Source organism: Pristiophorus japonicus, chromosome 22 (genome assembly GCF_044704955.1).
Source record: "Pristiophorus japonicus isolate sPriJap1 chromosome 22, sPriJap1.hap1, whole genome shotgun sequence".
Classification (NCBI taxonomy): Eukaryota; Metazoa; Chordata; class Chondrichthyes; family Pristiophoridae; genus Pristiophorus; species Pristiophorus japonicus.
This window is the reverse complement of record NC_091998.1, coordinates 58,214,429-58,234,887: the sequence shown is the minus strand read 5'-3', so window position 1 is coordinate 58,234,887 and position 20,459 is coordinate 58,214,429. Positions and strand designations below refer to the sequence as shown.

The 20,459-nt window shown below is 46.7% G+C and overlaps 1 protein-coding gene across 5 annotated transcripts in view; it reads right to left on the bottom strand.

The window, feature by feature from the left end:
* Positions 1-3,354: 3,354 nt before the first annotated feature.
* ggcx (gamma-glutamyl carboxylase) overlaps positions 3,355-20,459 on the bottom strand; it is a 227,662-nt gene continuing 210,557 nt past the window's right edge. For all 5 annotated transcript variants that reach the window (XM_070866183.1, XM_070866184.1, XM_070866185.1 and 2 more), the window contains 5 exons: positions 14,383-14,552; positions 8,084-8,214; positions 6,882-7,029; positions 4,944-5,139; positions 3,355-3,843 (listed from right to left, as the gene is read on the bottom strand). In XM_070866183.1, the coding sequence (XP_070722284.1) occupies positions 3,678-3,843; positions 4,944-5,139; positions 6,882-7,029; positions 8,084-8,214; positions 14,383-14,552 (811 nt within the window). In that variant the 3' untranslated portion in view covers positions 3,355-3,677. The remainder of the gene's footprint in view (positions 3,844-4,943; positions 5,140-6,881; positions 7,030-8,083; positions 8,215-14,382; positions 14,553-20,459) is intronic.

The window sequence follows — 20,459 nt, the reverse complement described above, 5'->3', positions numbered from 1 at the left end:
AAATTCTGACGGGATTGGACAGGTTGGAGGCAGGAAGAATGTTCCCGTTGCTGGGGAGTTCCAGAACCAGGGGTCACTGTCTAAGAATAAAGGGTAGGCCATTTAGGACTGAGATGAAGAGAAACTTCTTCACTCAGAGAGTTGTTAACCTGTGAAATTCCCTGCCGCAGAGAGTTGTTGATGCCAGTTCATTGGATATATTCAAGAGGGAGTTAGATATGGCCCTTACGGCTAAGGGGATCAAGGGGTATGGAGAGAAAGCAGGAAAGGGGTACTGAGGGAATGATCTGCCATGATCTTATTGAATTGTGGTGCAGGCTCGAATGGCCTACTCCTGCACCTATTTTCTATGTTTCAATGGCAGGACTGACATGAGGAGAGATTGGATCAACTGGGCTTATATCCACTGGAGTTTAGAAGAATGAGAGGGGATCTCATAGAAACATAAAATTCTGATGGGATTGGACAGGTTAGAGGCAGGAAGAATGTTCCAGTTGCTGGGGAGTTCCAGAACCAGGGGTCACAGTCTAAGAATAAGGGGTAAGCCATTTAGGACCGAGATGAGAAATTTCTTCACTCAGAGAGTGGTTAACCTGTGGAGTTCTCTACCGCAGATAGTTGTGGAGTCTAGTTAGATATATTCAAACGGGAGTTAGATATGGCCCTTATGGCCAAAGGGATCAAGGGGTATGGAGAGAAAGCAGGAAAGGGGTACCGAGATTGAATGATCAGCCATGATCTTATTGAATGGTGGTGCAGGCTCGAATGGCCTGCTCCTGCACCTAATTTCTATGCTTGTCCACAGATCCTTAAAGGTAGCAGGACAGGTTGATAAAGCAGTTGAAAAGGCATAAGGAATGCTTTCCTTTATTAGCTGAGGCATAGAATACAAGAGCAGGGAAGTTATGCTAGAACTATATACAACACTAGTGAGGCCACAGTTTGAATACTGCATACAGTTCTGGTCACCATATTACAGGAAATGTGATTGCACTAGAGGGTGCAGAGGAGATTTATGAGAAAAGATTGGATCGGCTGGGGTTTTCTTTGGAACATAGGAGGCTGAGGGAAGACCTTGGAGGGGCCTAGATAGAGTGGATAGGACGTATCTACCTATTTTTTTTTTTAAAGAGGGGTCAACAACCAGGGGGCATAGATTTAAAGTAATTGGTAGAAGATTTTGAGGGGCAATTCACCCAGATGGTGGGGATCTGGAATTCGCTGCATAAAAGGTTGTTAGAGGCAGAATCCCTCATCACATTTTAAAAAGTACTTGGATGTGCACTTAAGAGGTGTGACCGAAAGGGGTATGGACCTAGTGCTGGAAAGTGGGATTAGGTTGACCGGCATGGACCGAATGGCCGCCTCCTGTTGTAATTTTCTATGCAGGCACAGCAAGTAATTAGGAAGGCAAATGGTATGTTTCCAGTTACTGCAAAGGGGTTGGAGTATAAGAGTAAGGATGTATTGCTGCAATTATATAGGGCCTTGCTGAGACCACACCTGGAGTACTGGGTACCGTTTTGGTCTCCTTACTGAAGGAAGGATATACTTGCCTGCAAGGGAGTGCAACTGATTGTTTCCTGAGGGAAGTTCGAGTAGATTGGGCCTGTATTTTTTGGCATTTAGAAACGGTCATCTCATTGAAACGTGTAACTGTTAGATGAGGCTGTTTTCCCTGGCGGGAGAGTCTAGAACGAGGGGATCAGTTTCAGGATAAGCGACTGGCCATTTCGGACTGAGATGAGAAATGTCTTCGCAGAGAGTTTTGAATTCTCTTCTCCAGGGGGCTGTGGATGCCCAGTTGTTTGAGAATATTCAAGACACAGATAGATTTTTTAGCTACTAAGAGATATAGAGATGGTGGACTTAAGGAACATCAGCCATGATCTTAAATAGAATGCAGTGCCGACTCAATTAGATTCTATGGCCTACTCCTGCTCCTATTTCTTATACTATGTAATTAAAATGTCGTCCCTGAAGTTAGAGAGGCAGAGAGACTATCTCTCGCTGGAACCACCAGCTCATGACCCGATTGTGGAACTGTTTTTAAAAAAATATATATATATCCTTTAGAAAGGCCTGGTTGTCCCTTGTTAGTACTAGCACACTGCTGCTGTTTCTGATCACCAGGAGCTATTCCACATCACTGCACTGCAATAAGTCTTGTCACAATTAAGACAATATTTTACTAATGTTTGATCCCGAGACAGGAGTCAGCCCTGTCAGAAAAATGTTGCCCATTTGTTCCCTGCAGACCAAGCAGATCCTTCAGAGCTGTCTGTGCAAGAAAATGGCTCAGGCCACGCTGTCGATTTGGGGGAGGTGGAATTATATAGTCTGCACTGTTTGTGTCCGGACAGCCGCTGATACTGGGTAAATGGTGCTAACCAAGGTGTCATCACCATAGGCATCAATTAAAGGAGTCACCTAAAACTTATTCAGGGCACTGGCTATTTCGGGCAGTTCAATCAGCTGTTTGTACCTTGTCAAAGAACAATGACCGATTGCCGCAGTGGTAAGTCTGTTGAGCTCTTCAAGCCCAGCGCCTCGAGTGCCCCCAAAGGCTCGAGGGCTGATGCAAGCCCAAGCTCCTCGATGGTGGGGCGGGGGGATGTGCAACTTTGCTGCCTGTCTGATCCAGCGGGTATGGGAGAGCCTTGGCCCCGACACACACGGGATTTACATGGGGAAGATGCCAGCCATCTGCAGCACAGCACTGCTGGGTATCTGTTTGTAATGTGTTGTGTATATACATTAAGGTAACGCAGCCAGCAAGGAATTTAGACAAAATTGACAACTGGTGTAAACAGAAAGTACTCTTTAGTTAGATGTGGTATAGAGGCCTGTTTATAAGCAGTGTTGGTGTATCTCCTATGGCACTGCCGATGGGGACATAGAAAATAGGTGCAGGAGCAGGCAATTCGGCCCTTCGATGCCTGCACCACCATTCAATATGATCATGGCTGATCATGCAACTTCAGTACCCCATTCCTGCTTTCCATCCATTCCCCTTGATCCCTTTAGCCATAAGGGCCATATCTAACTCCCTTTTGAATATATCTAATGAACTGACCTCAACAACCTTCTGTGGTAGAGAATTCCACTGGTTCACAATTCTCTTGAGTGAGTAAGTTTTTCCTCATCTTGGTCCTAAATGGCTTACCCCTTATCCTTAGACTGTGACCCCTGGTTCTGGACTTCCCCAACATCGGGAACATTCTTCCTGCATCTAACCTGTCCAATCCCGTCAGAATTTTATATGTTTCTATGAGATCTCTTCATACCTGAAGGATACACCTTTTATAAATCAAACGGTCGGTGAGAAAGCAAAATGGAAGGATTTGGAAATAGTAAGTGAAGCAATGTTTTTATTTCCTGGGAGTCTAAAGTCACACATGTTCCTTTGAGCGTGATGGACAGATGTACCCTACCTGAAACCTTTTATATTTGACTTGGTGTGAAATTTAATCGGCATGTTTAAAATTGGTTTTGTTCTCTTCGAACTTAATCCCGCAATGCTGAGACACTGAACTGAAAGATCTGCTCCAACAAACAACCTGTATAGTCCACTTTAAAAAGAAACAGTTCAGGTGTGTTGTGCCAGTTGGTGTGTGGAACTCACGTCCTGTAGTAACAAAATCTTTGGGTCCGAACATGTGATGTGGTCGTACAACTCACAGTTCAATATGGTCCTCTGTCTTGACCTGTTCTTTCCTCTGCGATTCAGGGTTTGTGTTCGCATCAAATTTCATGTTTGCATAATCAAATTCCTCTGCCAGCTGCTGCACGGGTGGTCGTCCGAAAAGGAGGTTCCGCATTGCGTAGCCAGTCATGAGGATACTGCGAAGGGTGGGGAAGAGAATGTGGTTTGGAAATCGGAGTCATTATTTGCAACGCATTTTTGACTCTGCAAACGCACCCGTTTGCTATCATAAAAACCTTTCTGGTTCACTTGTGTCCTTTAGGGAAGGAAATCTGCCATCCTTACCCAGACTTGCCTACATGTGACTCGAGACAGCAATGTGATTGACTCTCAACTGCCCTCTGAAATGGCGCTCACCACCTCATCTAGGACAATTTGGGATGGGCAATAAATGCAGAAAAAGTTTGGGAATAGGTTTGTGGGCGGGGAGAGAAAGGAAAATGGATCGGAGAGGGGATAGGAAAGGGGATCCGGGGGCGGGAAAAGGGAGATCAAAGTGGGAGAGGTGGTCAGGAACTTGCAGGAGGGGGAGGGATGGGAGAAGACTGGGGGAGCGGAAGAGAACAGTGGGATCGCAGAAGAATGTGATTCGGATCTAAAAGGGCGGAGGGAGGGCTGAGAGCGAGGAGGTGGGAGGACGGATCGCGTTTCCCCCTGCCTCTGTTAGACATATATCCTGTTCTGTACACCCACACCACATCTCCCTCCCCAGAGACATGGTTAATTTCTCAAAGTTGGACGTGTGTGCGGCCAGTGATATTAATGGACTGCACGAAATTTTGAAGTCATGACACTGCCACTATTCACTTCACACCCAATAAACCTGTTGACAATAAGTCATCCACACAATGTCCTATCTGTGGGGGGCGTGGGAGAATGTCAGGAACCTGGGGGGGGATGGGGGGAGGTCCTAACTCACGAGGGTCAGCCTTGTTCTCTGAAATTAGTACTGAGTTCTGTGAAGAATGGGTCAAATTACACATTGCAAAGTACTTAATTACTCAGGCAGGCAGGATCTAATTACACGTTCCAGACAAACTGCTGGGTGTGTCTTGCACTAAAATCTGGTCATCATCCAAGGGGTCCCAATCTGAACTTTGGTGTTGCTATTACACACTGATTTTGGAAATAGCTGTTAGTAAATAGCAATATTAACAAAACAAAGGGTTGTCCGATTCCCAGAGTAAACGACACTGAAAGCCCGTGCAAGGACCCCACTACTGCACTAAATACCCACCTCCTTCGGAAGGTAAAGTGCTTTTTGTGTGTGAATTTGACAAATCTCTCAATCATTGTCACGTTCTTCTGCTTCTCGTACTCCTCATGCCTCCTTTGCCTGCGTATAAAATCCGCCAGTGCCGGGTCAGTGATGTTGATGTCCTCGGTGGTTCCGCTCAGCACAGTCCGCAGCTCGAGCGAGATGTCTTCAGTTTCTGAAGGCAACACGAGATGATTGCAGACAACAAAATTTTCGCTCTTTTACTCCTGGAAATTTCCAGGATTTTTCACCAATAATAATAACTTTTATTTATATAGCGTCTTTAACGTAGTAAAACGTCCCAAGGTGCTTCACAACAGTGCTACAGACAAACAGATAAATTTGACACCGAGCAGCAGAAGAAATTAAAGCAGATGATCAAAAGCTTATTTAAAGAGGTAGGTTTTAACGAGCACCTTAAAGGAGGATAGAGAGGTTTAGGGAGAGAGTTCCAGAGCTTGGGACCCAGGCTGCTGAAGGCACATCCACTGATGGTTTAGCAGTTATAATGAGGGATGTTCAAGAGGCCAGAATTTGAGGGGGGCATACATCTTGTTGGGGTGTGAGGCTGAAAAAGATTACAGAAATAGGGAGGGGCAAGTCCATGGAGTGATTTGTAAACAAGAATGAGAATTTTGAAATCGCCATTTAATTAGGAGCCATTGTAGGTCAGAAAGCACAGGGGTGTTGGGTGAGTGGGACTTGAAGGTTAGTACATGGGCTGCTGAGTCTTGGATGACTTCAAGTTGACATAGTGTGGAATGTGGAAGGCCGGCAAGGAGTGAGTTGGAGTAGTTAAGTCTAGAGGTAAAGGCATGAATGAGGGTTTCAGCAGCAGAAGAGCGGAGGCGGGCAATGTTACAGAGGTAGAAAAGGCGGTTTTAGTTATGCCATGGATATGTGGTTGGAAACTCATTTTAGGGTCAAATATGACACCGAGGTTACGAACAGTCTTGTTCACCTTCAGATTGATGTTAGGGAGAGGGATGGAGTCAGTGGTTGGGGAACGCAGTTTGTGGCGGGGAACAAAGATAATGGCTTCGGTCTTCCCAATATTTAATTGGAGAAAATTTCTAATCATCCAGTACTGGATGTCGGACAAGTAATCTGACAATTTAGATACCAAGCTGGGGTCGAGAGAAATGGTGGAGAGGTAGAGCTGGGTGTTGTCAGCGTATATGTGGAAACTGACTTCGTGTTTTTGGATGATATTGCCATATCAATGAGAAATAAGTGGGCCAAGGACAGATCCTTGGGGGACACCAAAGGTAACGATGTGGGAGTGGGAAGAGAAGCCATTGCTGGAGATTTTTTGGCTATAATTAGATAGATAAGAATGGAACCAGGTGAGTGCAGTCCCACCCAGCTGGACATTGGTGGAGCGGCATTGGAGGAGGATGGAGGGATCAACTGTGTCAAAGGCTGCAGACAGGTCCAGAAGGACGAGGAGGGATAGTTTAGCTTTGTCACACTCACAAAGGATGTCATTTGTGACTTTGATGAGAGCAGTTTCGGTCCTGTGGCAGTGGCGAAAGCCAGATTGAAGGGATTCAAACATTGAATTCAATAAAGGGGGAAATTAAAATATGTGGAATATGTCAATACTGCTGGGGAGCAGTGTCTTCCTTTTGGTGGTTTTCCAATCTCTTTCTAAATTACGACTCCACCACAGTCTGAAAGAAAGACATGGATTTGTATACCGCCTTTCACGACCCCGGGATGTCTCAAAGCACTTTACAGCCTACTTTTGAAGTGCAGTCACTGCTGTAATGTAGGAAGTGACCATTCTTCACGTGTGGGCTGAAATGGTACATTTTGACAAAGTGTTTGACTGTAGGGGACATAGGATCACAGCGCTCCGTTAAATTGTGGGCTCCCAACGCAGGGCTCTCCAAAAAGGATTTCACTCGTACGCACCTGTTCCATTCTTAATCTTCTCCTGAAGCTCCACGAAACGTGTGTAATTCTCTACAACCTGCACCTGTGTTGTGTTCACATAGATATACATGTAACACGAGGGCTCCTCTGACATGGTGTACACGTAGTGATAATCACCAGCTGGCAGCTGCAACACAAAGCAAGATCTGTTCTGTTATTCCACTTTTGTCCCCTTCATTGGAACAGGAACCCAGGCCAATCCCACCCCCCCCCCCACCCCAGCTGACCCAGTGCACTGAGATCAGTTACAGCATTCATCACCAACGTGCTGACCCAGCGGAGACGAGGGATCGCAGATGGGATCTTCCTGTACTGTATTGCTCAGGACCACAGTGGGTACTGCAGGTCTTTGGAAAGGGGGGCGGGGGTGAAAGGCGCCAAGTTCAAATTAGACACCGGCTAACATGTGGCTACACGTTCTAATCGTTAATAGTTAGGGCAGGTATTTGTATCAGGTGATATCGTTTGTACATGTTCAGAGTAGACTCAGCCTGAAGCCAGAAGGCACTCAATGGGCTTGCACTCCACCCAGTTATAAGAACATAAGAAATGGGAGCAGGAGTAGATCACTTGGCCCCTCGAGCCTACTCCGCCATTCAATAAGATCATGGTGATCTGATCTTGGGGGGCTCCTTATTCTAAGACTATGTCCCCTAGTTTTAGTTTCCTCTATGAGTGGAAATATCCTCTCTGCATCCAACTTATCTTATAAGTTTCAATAAGATCACTTCTCATTTTTATGAACTCCAATGAGTATAGGCCCAACCTATCTTCATAAGTCAACCCCCTCATCTCCGGAATCAACCGAGTGAACCTTCTCTGAACAGCCTCCAATACAAGTATACCCTTCCTTAAATACGGAGACCAAAACTGTATGCAGTACTCTAGGTATGGCCTTACCAATACCCTGTACAGTTGTAGCAGGACTTCTCGGCTTTTATACTCTATCCCCATTGCAATAAAGGCCAACATTCCATTTGCCTTCCTGATCACTAGCTGTACCTGCATACTAACTTTTTGTGTTTCATGCACAAGGACCCCCAGGTCTCTCTGTACTGCAGCACTTTGCAATTTTTCTCCATTTACCGTGTCACCGTGATCATTTTCCCATTACAATAATTCAGAAAAACAAATTCTGCCAACATGGCATTATCGGGTCTGCAGAATATTTAGCCTCTGACCTGCATCTTGTCTCCCTCCTTCAGGCTGTAATTTTTCTTCTCAGCCAGTATCTCCACGGCCAACTCCCCCTTCAGCACCTGGATGCTGGTGTTGCCTAGATCCTCGCTCACAAAGTTCTCCAGGTGAAGCCCTTCAAGCACAGATATTTAGAGTCAGCTGCAATCTGCTGGGTAAAGAGCTGCAGGGACCCCAGCTCCCAACCTTGACATAGAATGCACAGCAAATGCTGCACAACTGGACTATGTGCCATTTATGTTCCACTCGAGCCTCCTCCCGCCCCCTTCATCTAACTTGTCGGGAGGCCGGAATAATGTTGTGCAGCCGGCAAATGAGTGGATTTCCACAGCTTGGGAATCGTACTGCTGAGGCTTTTCTCCGCAGCGCTTTTGGAAGGTCGGGGAATTCGGAACACGGTGCAGACGTCACACAAACTCAAAAATGATCGTGGAGAAGATCAACTCCATTTAAAGGCTGAGAGTGTCTACCACTGACTTTAACTCTGGACTCTGTCCAATTGGTTCCTCTCAGGATATTTGTATCCTAATAATTGTTATGTAACTTGAGCTTTCCCTATGTCCATATTTTGGCTGCTGCTCCTGACCTGAACCCATCATTTCTATTTCTACCTTTTTCTCCCCCTTTCACTTCTTTTCTCTCCACCCTTCCTAGACCCCTCTCCTGTTGTTATGCCTCCATTTATTTCTCCCCTCTCTGGTATGCTGCCCTCCCAAATCCTTACCCCAACCCTTATTGAATGGCTCGAAGGGCTTCATGGCCTACTCCTGCTCCTATTTCATATATTCAGCACTCCTCGACCTGCCGACTCTCCTGCCGTCAGCCCAGACTTCACTCTCTCTTAGATAAGCCTTTCTTGGCATCCTCCAAAGGGCCCATCGAGGCACTTGACGCTGCCTCCTTACGAGCAGAACCCCAACCACCCCACCCTACTCTCTCGCCGAACTTCCCGCCCAGTGTGCTCGCTGGGGGCTAATCTTGCCATTCTCCTCCCTGTCCAACATACCCCTCCCAGTGCTGACTCTGGACTCTGCTTGCTGACCAGTTATCCCTCCCTGCATCTCCTCCAGAATGTCCCTTGTCATCCATGAGCTTATTGTGGATGATTGCATCGGCTTCAAGGCCTTGACGGAAATCTGGCTGAGGGGTGATGACACCTTCCCCCTTAATGAAGTCTCCCCGCCTGGTTATACTTTCCATCACTTACCCCACCCAGACCACCGTGGTGGCGGTGTGGCTCTCATCACCAAGTCACACCTTGGTCTGCCCTCTACTCCTCTGGCACCTTCTCCTCCTTTCTCACCTTGTTCTACCCCTCACCTCATTCAAAATCCTCATTCTCTACCACCCACCCAAGTACCATGAACATTTTCTCACTGAGATATCTTCTCTGTTTCCTCCCTCAGCTTCTGCACTGAGCGAATTCTCATCCTCGATGATTTCAACTTCCATCTGAAATCACCAAGCTCTCTCTCTCCTCTGAGTTCACTGCTCTCCTATCCTCCCTTAATCTCTCCCTCCATACAAGCTCCCCAACCCAGATTCACGGTCACCCCCTCGACCTTGCCATCTCACGTGGCCTCGCTACTTCCATCGAGCCAATCACAGATAAGGCCATCTCGGATCATTTTTTTGTGTCGCTCTCCACCCACATCCCCCTTCCCCCTCCCAACCCTACTTCCTTCTGTGGAGCCTGGTAAAACTTCCCTCCTGCACTTTTAAAATCCAACTGTTCAGCCTTTGGTCCTCCATTCACCATGACATTTCTGCAATTCCAGATCTGCCCAACTTTACCCTCATCTCCAGCTTGGATGCCCTAGGCCCTATTAAAACCATTACTCTCTCTCAGCCTGGCTGTTGCCCCTGGCACAGCCCTCATCTTTACTCTCTTAAGTCCAAGAGATGCAGACTTGAACGGATATGGTGGACAACTGATTTAGCCATTCAGATCTGGCTGGACCACATAAAGCACTATCAGGTCTTGTTCTCATCTGCCAACACTGCTCACTATTCCAGGATCGTCCTGGAATGTGAAGATAACTCCCGGCTTCTTTTCTCAACTGCAAACTGCCTTAAACCCTTCTCCCCCTAACTCCTCCACCCTCACCCCCAACAAGCTCATGGACTTCTTTGTCCAAGAGTGACACGATTTGTTCAGCTGCTTCTGCCAGTTCCCTTCCTTCCCCCAGCTCATTGGGCTAAACTTCTGCTAAGGTTCCCCCCACCCTAGCCCTGAACGCGCATCTTTCTCTAGTTTCGTTCCCATCTCCCCTCACCCTCTGAGCTCACCTTATCCATGAGACCCACTTCCTGCATCCTCGACCCTATCCCCACTAAACTGCTGATGACCCAACTTCCCTTTCTGGCTCCCATGTTAGTTGATCATGTTAATGGATTCTCCTCAGGGACTGTCCCCCTCTCCTTCAAATCTGCCATCCTCACCCCGCTCCTCAAAAAAACAACCCTTGACCCTTCCGTCCTTGCAGACTACTGCCCAAACTCCAACCTCCCTTTCCTCTCCAAAGTTCTTGAACGTGTTTTCACCTCCCAAATCCGTGGCCATCTTTGAATCCCTCCAATCAGGTTTCTGCCCCTGCCACAGTACTGAAGTGGATAATAACAACAGCAACATATATTTATATAGCACTTTCAATGTAATAAAACGTCCCAAGGCAATGCACAGGAGTGTTATAAAAAATGTTTTTAACACCGAGCCATATAAGGAGTTGTTCGGGCAGATGACCAACAGCTTGATCGAAGAGGCAGGTTTTAAGAAGCGTCTTAAAGGAGGTGAGGCGGAGCGATTTAGGGAGGGAATTGTGGAGCTTAAGACTTAGGTAGCTGAAGGCACAAGGTGGAGCATTTAAAATCAGGGCTGTTCAAAAGACCAGAATAGGTGGCACGTTGGAGGATTATAGGGCTGGAGGAGATTACAGGGATAAGGAGGGGCAAGACCATGGAGGGATTTGAAAACAAGCATGAGAATTTTAAAATCGAGGTGTTGCTTAACTGGGAGCCCATGTAGGTCAGCAAGTACAAGGGACTTGGTGCGAGTTAGCACATGACCAAATTTATGACGGGAGGCTGGCCAGGAATAGTCAAGTTTAGAGATGATAAAAGCATGGGTGAGGGTTTCAGCAGCAGATAAGTTGAGGTAAGGGCAGTGATGGGCAATATTATGAAGGTGGAAATGGGCAGTCTTTGGTCTTCCGGATATATAATTGGAGGAAAGTTCGAATAGTAATAGTCTGATAGTAAGACAAAGGTAAACTATCCCTCCTTGTCGTCGTATTGTCTGCAGCCTTTGACACGGTTGACCACACCTTCCTCCTATAACCCCTGCCACCATCGTCCAACTGGGTGGGACTGAACTCGCCTGGTTCCATTCTTATCTATCTAATCGTAGCCAGAGAATCACCTGCAATGGCTTCTCTTCCCGCCCCCACATCGTTACCTCTGGTGTCCCCCAAGGATCTAACCTTTGCATCCTCCTATTTCTCATCTACATGCTGACCCTTGGCGACATCATCCGAAAACACAGTGTGAATTTCCAGATGTACATTGGTGACACCCAGCTCTACCTCACCACTACCTCTCTCAGCCCCTCCACTGCCTCTAAATTGTCACACTGCTTATCCGACATCTAGTACTCGATGAACAGAAATTTCTTCCAACTAAATATTGGGAAGACCATTGTCTTTAGTTCCGCCACCAACTCCATCCCTCTCCCTGGCATCGATCTGAGGCTGAACCACACTGTTCACAACCTTGGCACCATATTTGACTAAGATAAGCTTCCAACCACATATCTGTGTCATCACTCCTGTAAGGGGTTTCCCTTAAGTGTTTTCGACGCACCCCCATGTTACAATAGTTCTAGACCCGAGTCTAGATTACTGTACTGAACAGATGAATGAGTCACGGACAAATACCTCGGTCTCAACCATTAATGCTTTATTAAAGCTACCTCAACACAGCAAAACTACAAGTAAACATCGTGACGATGTAGTACAATCCAATACCCTGGCATGTCTAAACCGCTCCATCGCAAAGTACCCAATGTCTAAACCCTCCGCTCGGATCCACAGTGTACCCCCAAATCTGTACCAACCGGCTGGGCGTCCCCCATTGGTCCTTGCAGCAAAACCTCCCCACTAAAACCCTTCTAAGGCTTGGTTGGGGGAACACACACCTCTTCACACAGTGGCTGTGAACTTAAAGATGCGTGGGCAGTGATGATGCTCACCGATTCATTGGCTTACTCGCTGCTTCTCCTGGTGAAAACATGACTTTTCTGATTCCGTACTGTCTATGGTTTCTTCTCTCCGTCCCAGATGGAGTGCTCACTTCTTGTAGAGGTGAAGCAAGAGAAGAGAGCTATATCCCAAGTCTGTTTGCCTTTTCTGGCCCAATAAAGATTTTCCTTGTTTCGAGGCTTCTGTCTGAGTGGCCCATGTGTAATCCAGTGATGGCTGGTTGATGGGGTTTCATTTCAACCGGTCTGGGGCTTAATGGCTTTCTATTGTTCTGGTTTCCCGCCTCTCGGGGTTATCTCATCCAGGTAATGGCTTGATCACTGACCAGTTCATATCTGATCTATCTCTGACATTGTCGACATATTTACTGAGGAACATGGGCCTTACGCTAAACATCCGTAAGGCAAAGGTCCTCCACCAGCCTGTCCTCACCACACAGCACTGCCCCCCAGTCATCAAGATCCACGGCGCGGCCCTGGACAACGTGGACCACTTCCCTTATCTCGGGAGCCTCCTATCAACAAGAGCAGGCATCGATGACGAGGTCCAACACCGCCTCCAGTGCGCCAGTGCAGCCTTCGGTCACCTGAGGAAAAGACCAGGCCCTCAAAACTACCACTAAGGTCATGGTCTACAGGGCTGTGGTAATACCTGCCCTCCTGTATGGTGGGCAGGTACCTTCCATAAACTTGAGCTCACCCAAAACTCTTCTGCCCGTGTCCTAACTCGCACCAAGTCCCCCTCACCCATCACCCCTGTGCTGGCTGACCTACATTGGCTCCCGATTCAGCAACACCTCAATTTTAAAATTCTCATTCTGGTTTTTAAATCCCTCCATGGCCTCCCCCCTCCCTATCTCTGTAACCTCCTCCAGGCCCCACAACCCTCCAAGATCTCTGCGCTCCTCTAATTCTGATCTTGAGCATCCCTGATTATAATCGCTTAACCATCGGTGGCCGTACCTTCAGCTGCCAAAAACCTAAGCTCTGGAATTCTCTCCCTAAACCTCTCCCTTCTCTACCTCCCTCTCCTTTAAGATCTCCTTAAATCCTACCTTTTATGCCCTAATATCTCCTTATGTGGCTTGGTGTCAAATTTTGTTTGATAACATTCCTGTGAAGTGGCTTGGGACGTTTTACTAAAGATTCTATATGAATATAAGTTGTTAAATAATTCCCAGCAATAATCACATCACCCCATCTATCTGATTGAATCAACAAATCGAATCAACAACTCTTATCTGGATTTCTATTTTCCCCCCCAGTTTCTTTTTTAAACAGATTAATCACTGCAAAACTGGACTTTCTGCAAATAAACTGTCCACGTATTTCTTTTTAAGTTGGGAAAGCAGGTATCAGGCCAGGGAACAGTGGGAAAGAGGTGAAGATAAATCAGCAAGGAGTGATTAGTTACCTTGAAGCTTGAGTTTGAAACGGAGTTAGATTGAGGGAACCACGGACATAAATGAAAGTAACTGATGCACTGGGACTAGACGGTCCATCACGTCACAGGCCAGCTTTTCACATCAGGGGCCTGGATTTGATTGCAGCCCTGCCTGGTGGATCAAAGTCTCCACTGCTGGCTATGAAGATGCTATGGGAACTGATCTTGGGATGTCTCATGTTCTTGTCTGGGATTGATTTGTAATGATTAGGTTACTTTGAAGGGCAAGCTCATATTCAATTTACATTTTTGTACAATGTTCTAAATTATCTTTCCCCTCTTCTCTTAAAGGCAACAACTCCTGTCGGTGGGGCATGGGGAGGGGAGGGGTGGGAGAGCAGCTCCATTCATCGTAGTTTATTGGGCTAATTTACCATGGGGAGCATCGCAGCCTAGATCAATCCTGTTCTTTCCTGGGGAGCACACATTCCAGCGGGGATTACTGTGCAGTGAGCAGCAGTGGGAACTCTGTTACACGGAGTCACTGGGGGAAGAGTGAGTGATTTACTTGTGTTCCAGTTATAATCTGTTTATCCTGTCCAAGTTACAGGGTTTTCCTCCTCGGTTCCTATTTTGTAATCTACCTGGAAAATCCGCAATGAAAACCACATCCGTCCGATTATCCAATAATTTCTCGATTTCATCAAACTTCAACCTCCAGGGTGAGAGGTCAGCTAGCAGTGGCATCAGCCATGATGTCTTTTTAAAGGGAGACCACTCAGCTGTTACAACATCGACCCGCGGGTCAAACAGCCTGGAAAACAAGAATTCAAACATCTAAACAGAAGCTTAAGCAGCTAACCGAGAGCCAAGGGCCAGCCAGAGCACAGTGTTGCTGGTCACACAGTGGCCCCCTCACTGTGACTGCTGTACAGATAGACTGGAGATTTGTGGAGTTCAAATATTCAGGACAGAACAAGTACAAGGTCATGTCACAGCACCCCTCTCCTGCTGCATGCAAGCAAGCGGTGAACAGTAAGGGCTGCACTAACACTGCACATTTGGCTCGGCTGGTGAAGGCACGGCAGGTAGCTCTGCCTTACGGGAGAGAAAGGCCCCAGGTTCCATGCCCAAGTTGGGCTGAGGCAGCAACTGGATGGGGATCAGGAGCTCCAGCAGGAGGCCCAAGGCCAACTTCACCCGCACACTCATTCTGGCTGCGATCAGGCAGCTGAGAATGGGTCAGGGGGAGAGCTTCCTCGTCTGTAGGGCTCAGTACCACACTGCCGTGTGGATATTCCAGACTTGTGAGGGAGCACCACACCGGCAACAGGGATAAAAAGTGCGAGCAGCCAGTCGCTGCAGGGAGCAGCGTGAGCAGGTAAGAGAGGGCGACAAAGGCGAACAGGGCGCGACATTCGACGTTACAGGAAGGCAGAGAAGTGATTGGTTGGTGAGATTTTCTCTCTCTTTTCTTGCTTTAAATTAAGGATCTTACATTAGGGGCTGGGATTGATAACAAAAAACTAAATTTAATTAATTAAATACATTAGAGTTGGCAGGACAGGCGATGTGTTTCTGAAGTTGCATGTGGTTGACCCCATTGAGGTCCATCACGACCACATCTGCAGCAAGTGCCCACAGCTCGAGAAACTTCGGTTCCAGATTGATGAGCTGGAGTGCGAGCTGCAGACACTGCGACACATCAGGGAGGGGGAGAGTTACCTGGATGCTGTGTTCCAGGAGGCAGTCACAATCCTTAGATTATTTCATTAAAATTTGGTCCGTGGTCAGAGACAGGAGGGTATGACTACAAGCAAGGCAGATATGGGGTCCCAGGATGTAGTGATGGAGGAGCCTTGGCCCTTGTTCTTGTCCAACAGGTTCAAGGCTCTTAGTCCCTGTGTGGACGAGAGCAAGGACTGCAGGGAGGATGAGCAAACTGATCACAGGAGGGCTATTCAAGTAGGGTGGAGTGAAAAGAAACGTTCTAGTGGTAGGGGACAGTATCATTTGGGAGATAGATACTGTTCTATGCAGCCGAGAGCGTGAAGTGCTGTGTTGCCTGCCCAGTGCCAGGATTAAGGACATCTCCTCAGGGCTGGAGAGAAACTTGGAGTGGGAAGGGGAAGACCCAGTTGTTGTGGTCCACGTGGGTACCAACGACATAGGTAGATCAAACAAAGAGGTTCTGTTGAGAGAGTATGAGCAGCTAGAGGCCAAATTAAAAAGCAGAACCACAAAGGTAATAATCTCTGGATTACTACCCGAGCCACGAGCAAATTTGCAACGGGTAAATAAGATCAGAGAGTTATTATTTAAATGGAGAAAGATTGCAAAGTGCTGCAGTACAGCGGAACCTGGGGGTACTTGTGCATAAAACACAAAAGGATATTATGCAGGTACAGCAAGTGATCAGGAAAGCCAATGGAATCTTGGCCTTTATTGCAAAGGGGATGGAGTATAAAAGCAGGGAAGTCTTGCTGCAGTTATACAAGGTATTGGTGAGGCCACACCTGGAATACTGCGTGCAGTTTTGGTTTCCATATTTACGAAAGGATATACTTGCTTTGGAGGCAGTTCAGCGAAGGTTCACTAGGTCGATTCCGGGGATGAGGGGGTTGACTGATGAGGAAAGGTTGAGTAGGTTAGACCTCTACTCATTGGAATTCAGAAGAATAAGAGGTGATCTTTTCGAAATGTATAAGATTATGAGGGGGCTTGACAAGGTGGATGCAGAGAGGATGTTTCCACTGATGGGGGAGACTAGAACTAGAGGGCATGATCTTAGAATAAGGGGCCGCTCATTTAAAACTGAGATGAGGAGAAATTTCTTCTCTCAGAGGGTTGTAAATCTGTGGAATTTGCTGCCTCAGAAAGCTGTGGAAGCTGGGACATTGAATAAATTTAAGATAGAAATAGACAGTTTCTTAAACGATAAGGGGATAAGGGGTTATGGGGAGCGGGCAGGGAAGTGGAGCCGAGTCCATGATCAGATCAGTCATGATCTTATTGAATGGCGGAGCAGGCTCGAGGGGCCATATGGCCTACTCCTGCTCCTATTTCTTATGTTCTTAAACACATAGCTCAAAGACTAGTGTGGAAGAAATGGGTTTTGGTTCGTAGGACACTGGCACCAGTATTGGGGTAACAGAGAGCTGTTCTGTTTGGACGGGCTCTACTTAGATCGTGCTGGGACTAGGGTCCTGGCGAATCAAATAACTCGGGCTTTAAACTAATTAGTGGGGGGGCAAAATTCAGGTGAGCGAAAACTTAAATAATCAAATAACAAGGAGAAGGCAACAGATCAGGGTAGCACTGGAGGAAATAAAAACCAGAGCGTGCAAGGAAGCGACAGTGTACAAACATAAAGGTGAATCAGAAAGTGGGGTCAAAGCAGGAAAAAATGGTAAAAAACAAATTTATAAGCTGAATGCACGTAGCATTCGTAAGAGTTCGGAGAGGCGGGCGTCCGGGGACGTCGGAGGAGCGGCCTTTAAAGGCCAGCTGCTGCAGCAGAGGCAGAAGGCAAAAAGAAGTAGAAAGAAATTGAAAGGTGGCATCACAGCCAAGGGGGTAAGTGATTGGCAAGTAGTTTTTCTTTTTCTTTAGTAAGTAACCTTTAGCATTGTTGTTGCCAATTTAAGTTTATCTAAGGGTTAAGTTATGGCAGGACAGCTCGGACACGTGTTATGCTCCTCCTGTACTATATGGGAAGTCAGGGACGCTTCCGGTGTCCCTGACGACTACCTGTGCGGGAAGTGCATCCGCCTGCAGCTCCTGACGGACCGCATTGCGGCACTGGAGCTGTGGGTGGATGAACTCTGGAGCATCCACGATGCTGAGAATGACGTGAATAGCACGTTTAGTGAGTTGGTCTTACCGCAGGTAAAGGGTACACAGCCAGATAGGGAATGGATGACCAACAGGAAGAGCAGGACCTCAAAAGTAGTAACCTCAGGATTGCTACCAGTGCCACGTGCTAGTCAGAGTAGGAATCGCAGGATAGCTCAGATGAATACTTGGCTTGAGGAATAGTGCACAAGGGAGGGATTCAAATTCCTGGGACATTGGAACCGGTTCTGGAAAAGGTGGGACCAGTACAAACCTGCACCTGGGCAGGACCGGAACCAATGTCCTAGGGAGAGTGTCTGCTAGTGCTGTTGGGGAGGAGTTAAACTAATATGGCAGGGGAATGGGAACCTATGCAAGGAGACAGAGGGAAGTAGAATGGGAGCAGAAGCAAAAGATAGAAAGAAGAAAAGTAAAAGTGGAGGGCAGAGAAACCTAAAGCAAAAAGGGCCACATTACACCAAAATTCTAAAAGGGCAAAGTGTGTTAGAAAGACAAGCCTGAAGGCTCTGTGCCACAATGCGAGGAGTATTCGGAATAAGGTGGACGAATTAACTGCGCAGATAGCAGTTAACGGGTATGATGTAATTGGCATCACGGAGACATGGCTCCAGGGTGACCAAGGCTGGGAACTCAACATCCAGGGGTATTCAACATTTAGGAAGGATAGACAGAAAGGAAAAGGAGGCGGGGTGGCATTGCTGGTTAAAGAGGAAATTAATGCAATAGTAAGAAAGGACATTAGCCTGGATGATGTGAAATCGGTATGGGTGGAACTACGGAATACCAAAGGGCAGAAAACGCTAGTGGGAGTTGTGTACAGACCACCAAACAATATTAGGAAGGTTGGGGACTGCATCAAACAAGAAATTAGGGATGCATGCAATAAAGGTACAGCAGTTATCATGGGTGACTTTAATCTACATATTGATTGGGCGAACCAAACTGGTAGCAATGCGGTGGAGGAGGATTTCCTGGAGTGTATTAGGGATGGTTTTCCAGACCAATATGTTGAGAAACCAACTAGGGAGCTGGCCATCCTGGATTGGGTGATGTGTAATGAGAGAGGACTGATTGGCAATCTTGTTGTGCGAGGCCCCTTGGGAAAGAGTGACCATAACATGGTAGAGTTCTTTATTAAGATAGAGAGTGACACAGTTAATTCAGAAACTAGAGTCCTGAACTTAAAGAAAGGCAACTTCGATGGTTTGAGGCATGAATTGGCTAGAATAGATTGGCAAATGATACTTAAAGGGTTGACGGTGGATAGGCAATGGCAAACATTTAAAGATCACATGGATGAACTTGAGCAATTGTACATCCCTGTCTGGAGTAAAAATATGAGGAAGATGTCTCAACCGTGGCTAACAAGGGAAATTAAGGATAGTGTTAAATCCAAGGAAGAGGCATATAAATTGGCCAGAAAAAGCAACAAACCTAAGGACTGGGAGAAATTTAGAATTTAGCAGAGGAGGACAAAGGGTTTAATTAAGGGGGGTGAAATAAGAGTATGAGAAGAAGCTTGCTGGGAACATAAAAACTGACTGCAAAAGCTTCTATAGATATGTGAAGAGAAAAAGATTAGTGAAGACAAACGTAGGTCCCTTGCAGTCGGATTCAGGTGAATTTATAACGGGGAACAAAGAAATGGCAGACCAATTGAACAAATACTTTGGTTCTGTCTTCATGAAGGAAGACACAAATAACCTTCTGGAAGTACTAAGGGACCGAGTGTCTAGTGAGAAGGAGGAACTGAAGGATATCCTTATTAGGCGGGAAATTATGTTAGGGAAATTGATGGGATTGAAGGCCGATAAATCCCCGGGGTCTGATAGACTGCATCCCAGAGTACTTAAGGAAGTGGCCCTAGAAATAGTGGATGCATTGGTGATCATTTTCCAGCAGTCTATCGACTCTGGATCAGTTCCTATGGACTGGAGGGTAGCTAAAGTAACACCACGATTTAAAAAGGGAGGGAGAGAGAAAGCGGGTAATTATAGACCGGTTAGCCTGACATCAGTAGTGGGGAAAATGTTGGAATCAATTAATAAGAATGAAATAGCAGCGCATTTGGAAAGCAGTGACAGGATCGGACCAAATCAGCATGGATTTATGAAAGGGAAATCATGCTTGACAAATCTTCTGGAATTTTTTAAGGATGTAACTAGTAGAGTGGACAAGGGAGAACCAGTGGATGTGGTGTATTTGGACTTTCAAAAGGCTTTTGACAAGGTCTCACACAAGAGATTGATGTGCAAAATCAAAGTACATGGTATTGGGGGTAATACACTGACGTGGATAGAGAACTGGTTGGCAGACAGGAAGCAGAGAGTCGGGATAAACGGGTCCTTTTCAGAATGGCATGCAGTGACTAGTGCCGCAGGGCTCAGTGCTGGAACACCAGCTCTTTACAATATACATCAATGATTTGGATAAAGGAATTGAGTGTAATATCTCCAGGTTTGCAGATGACACTAAACTGGGTGGCGGTGAGCTGTGAGGAGGATGCTAGGAGGCTGCAGGGTGACTTGGACAGATTAGGTGAGTGGGCAAATGCGTGGCAGATGCAGTATAATGTGGATAAATGTGAGGTTATCCACTTTGGGGGCAAAAGCGTGAAGACAGAATATTATCTGAATCGCGGCAGATTAGGAAAAGGAGAGGTGCAATGAGACCTGGGTGTCATGGTTCATCAGTCATTGAAAGTTGGCATACAGGATGGAGAATGAAACAGTTAATTCAGAGACCATGGTCCAGAACTTAAAGAAGGGTAACTTTGAAGGTATGAGGCGTGAATTGGCTAGGATAGATTGGCGAATGATACTTAAGGGATTGACTGTGGATGGGCAATGGCAGACATTTAGAGACC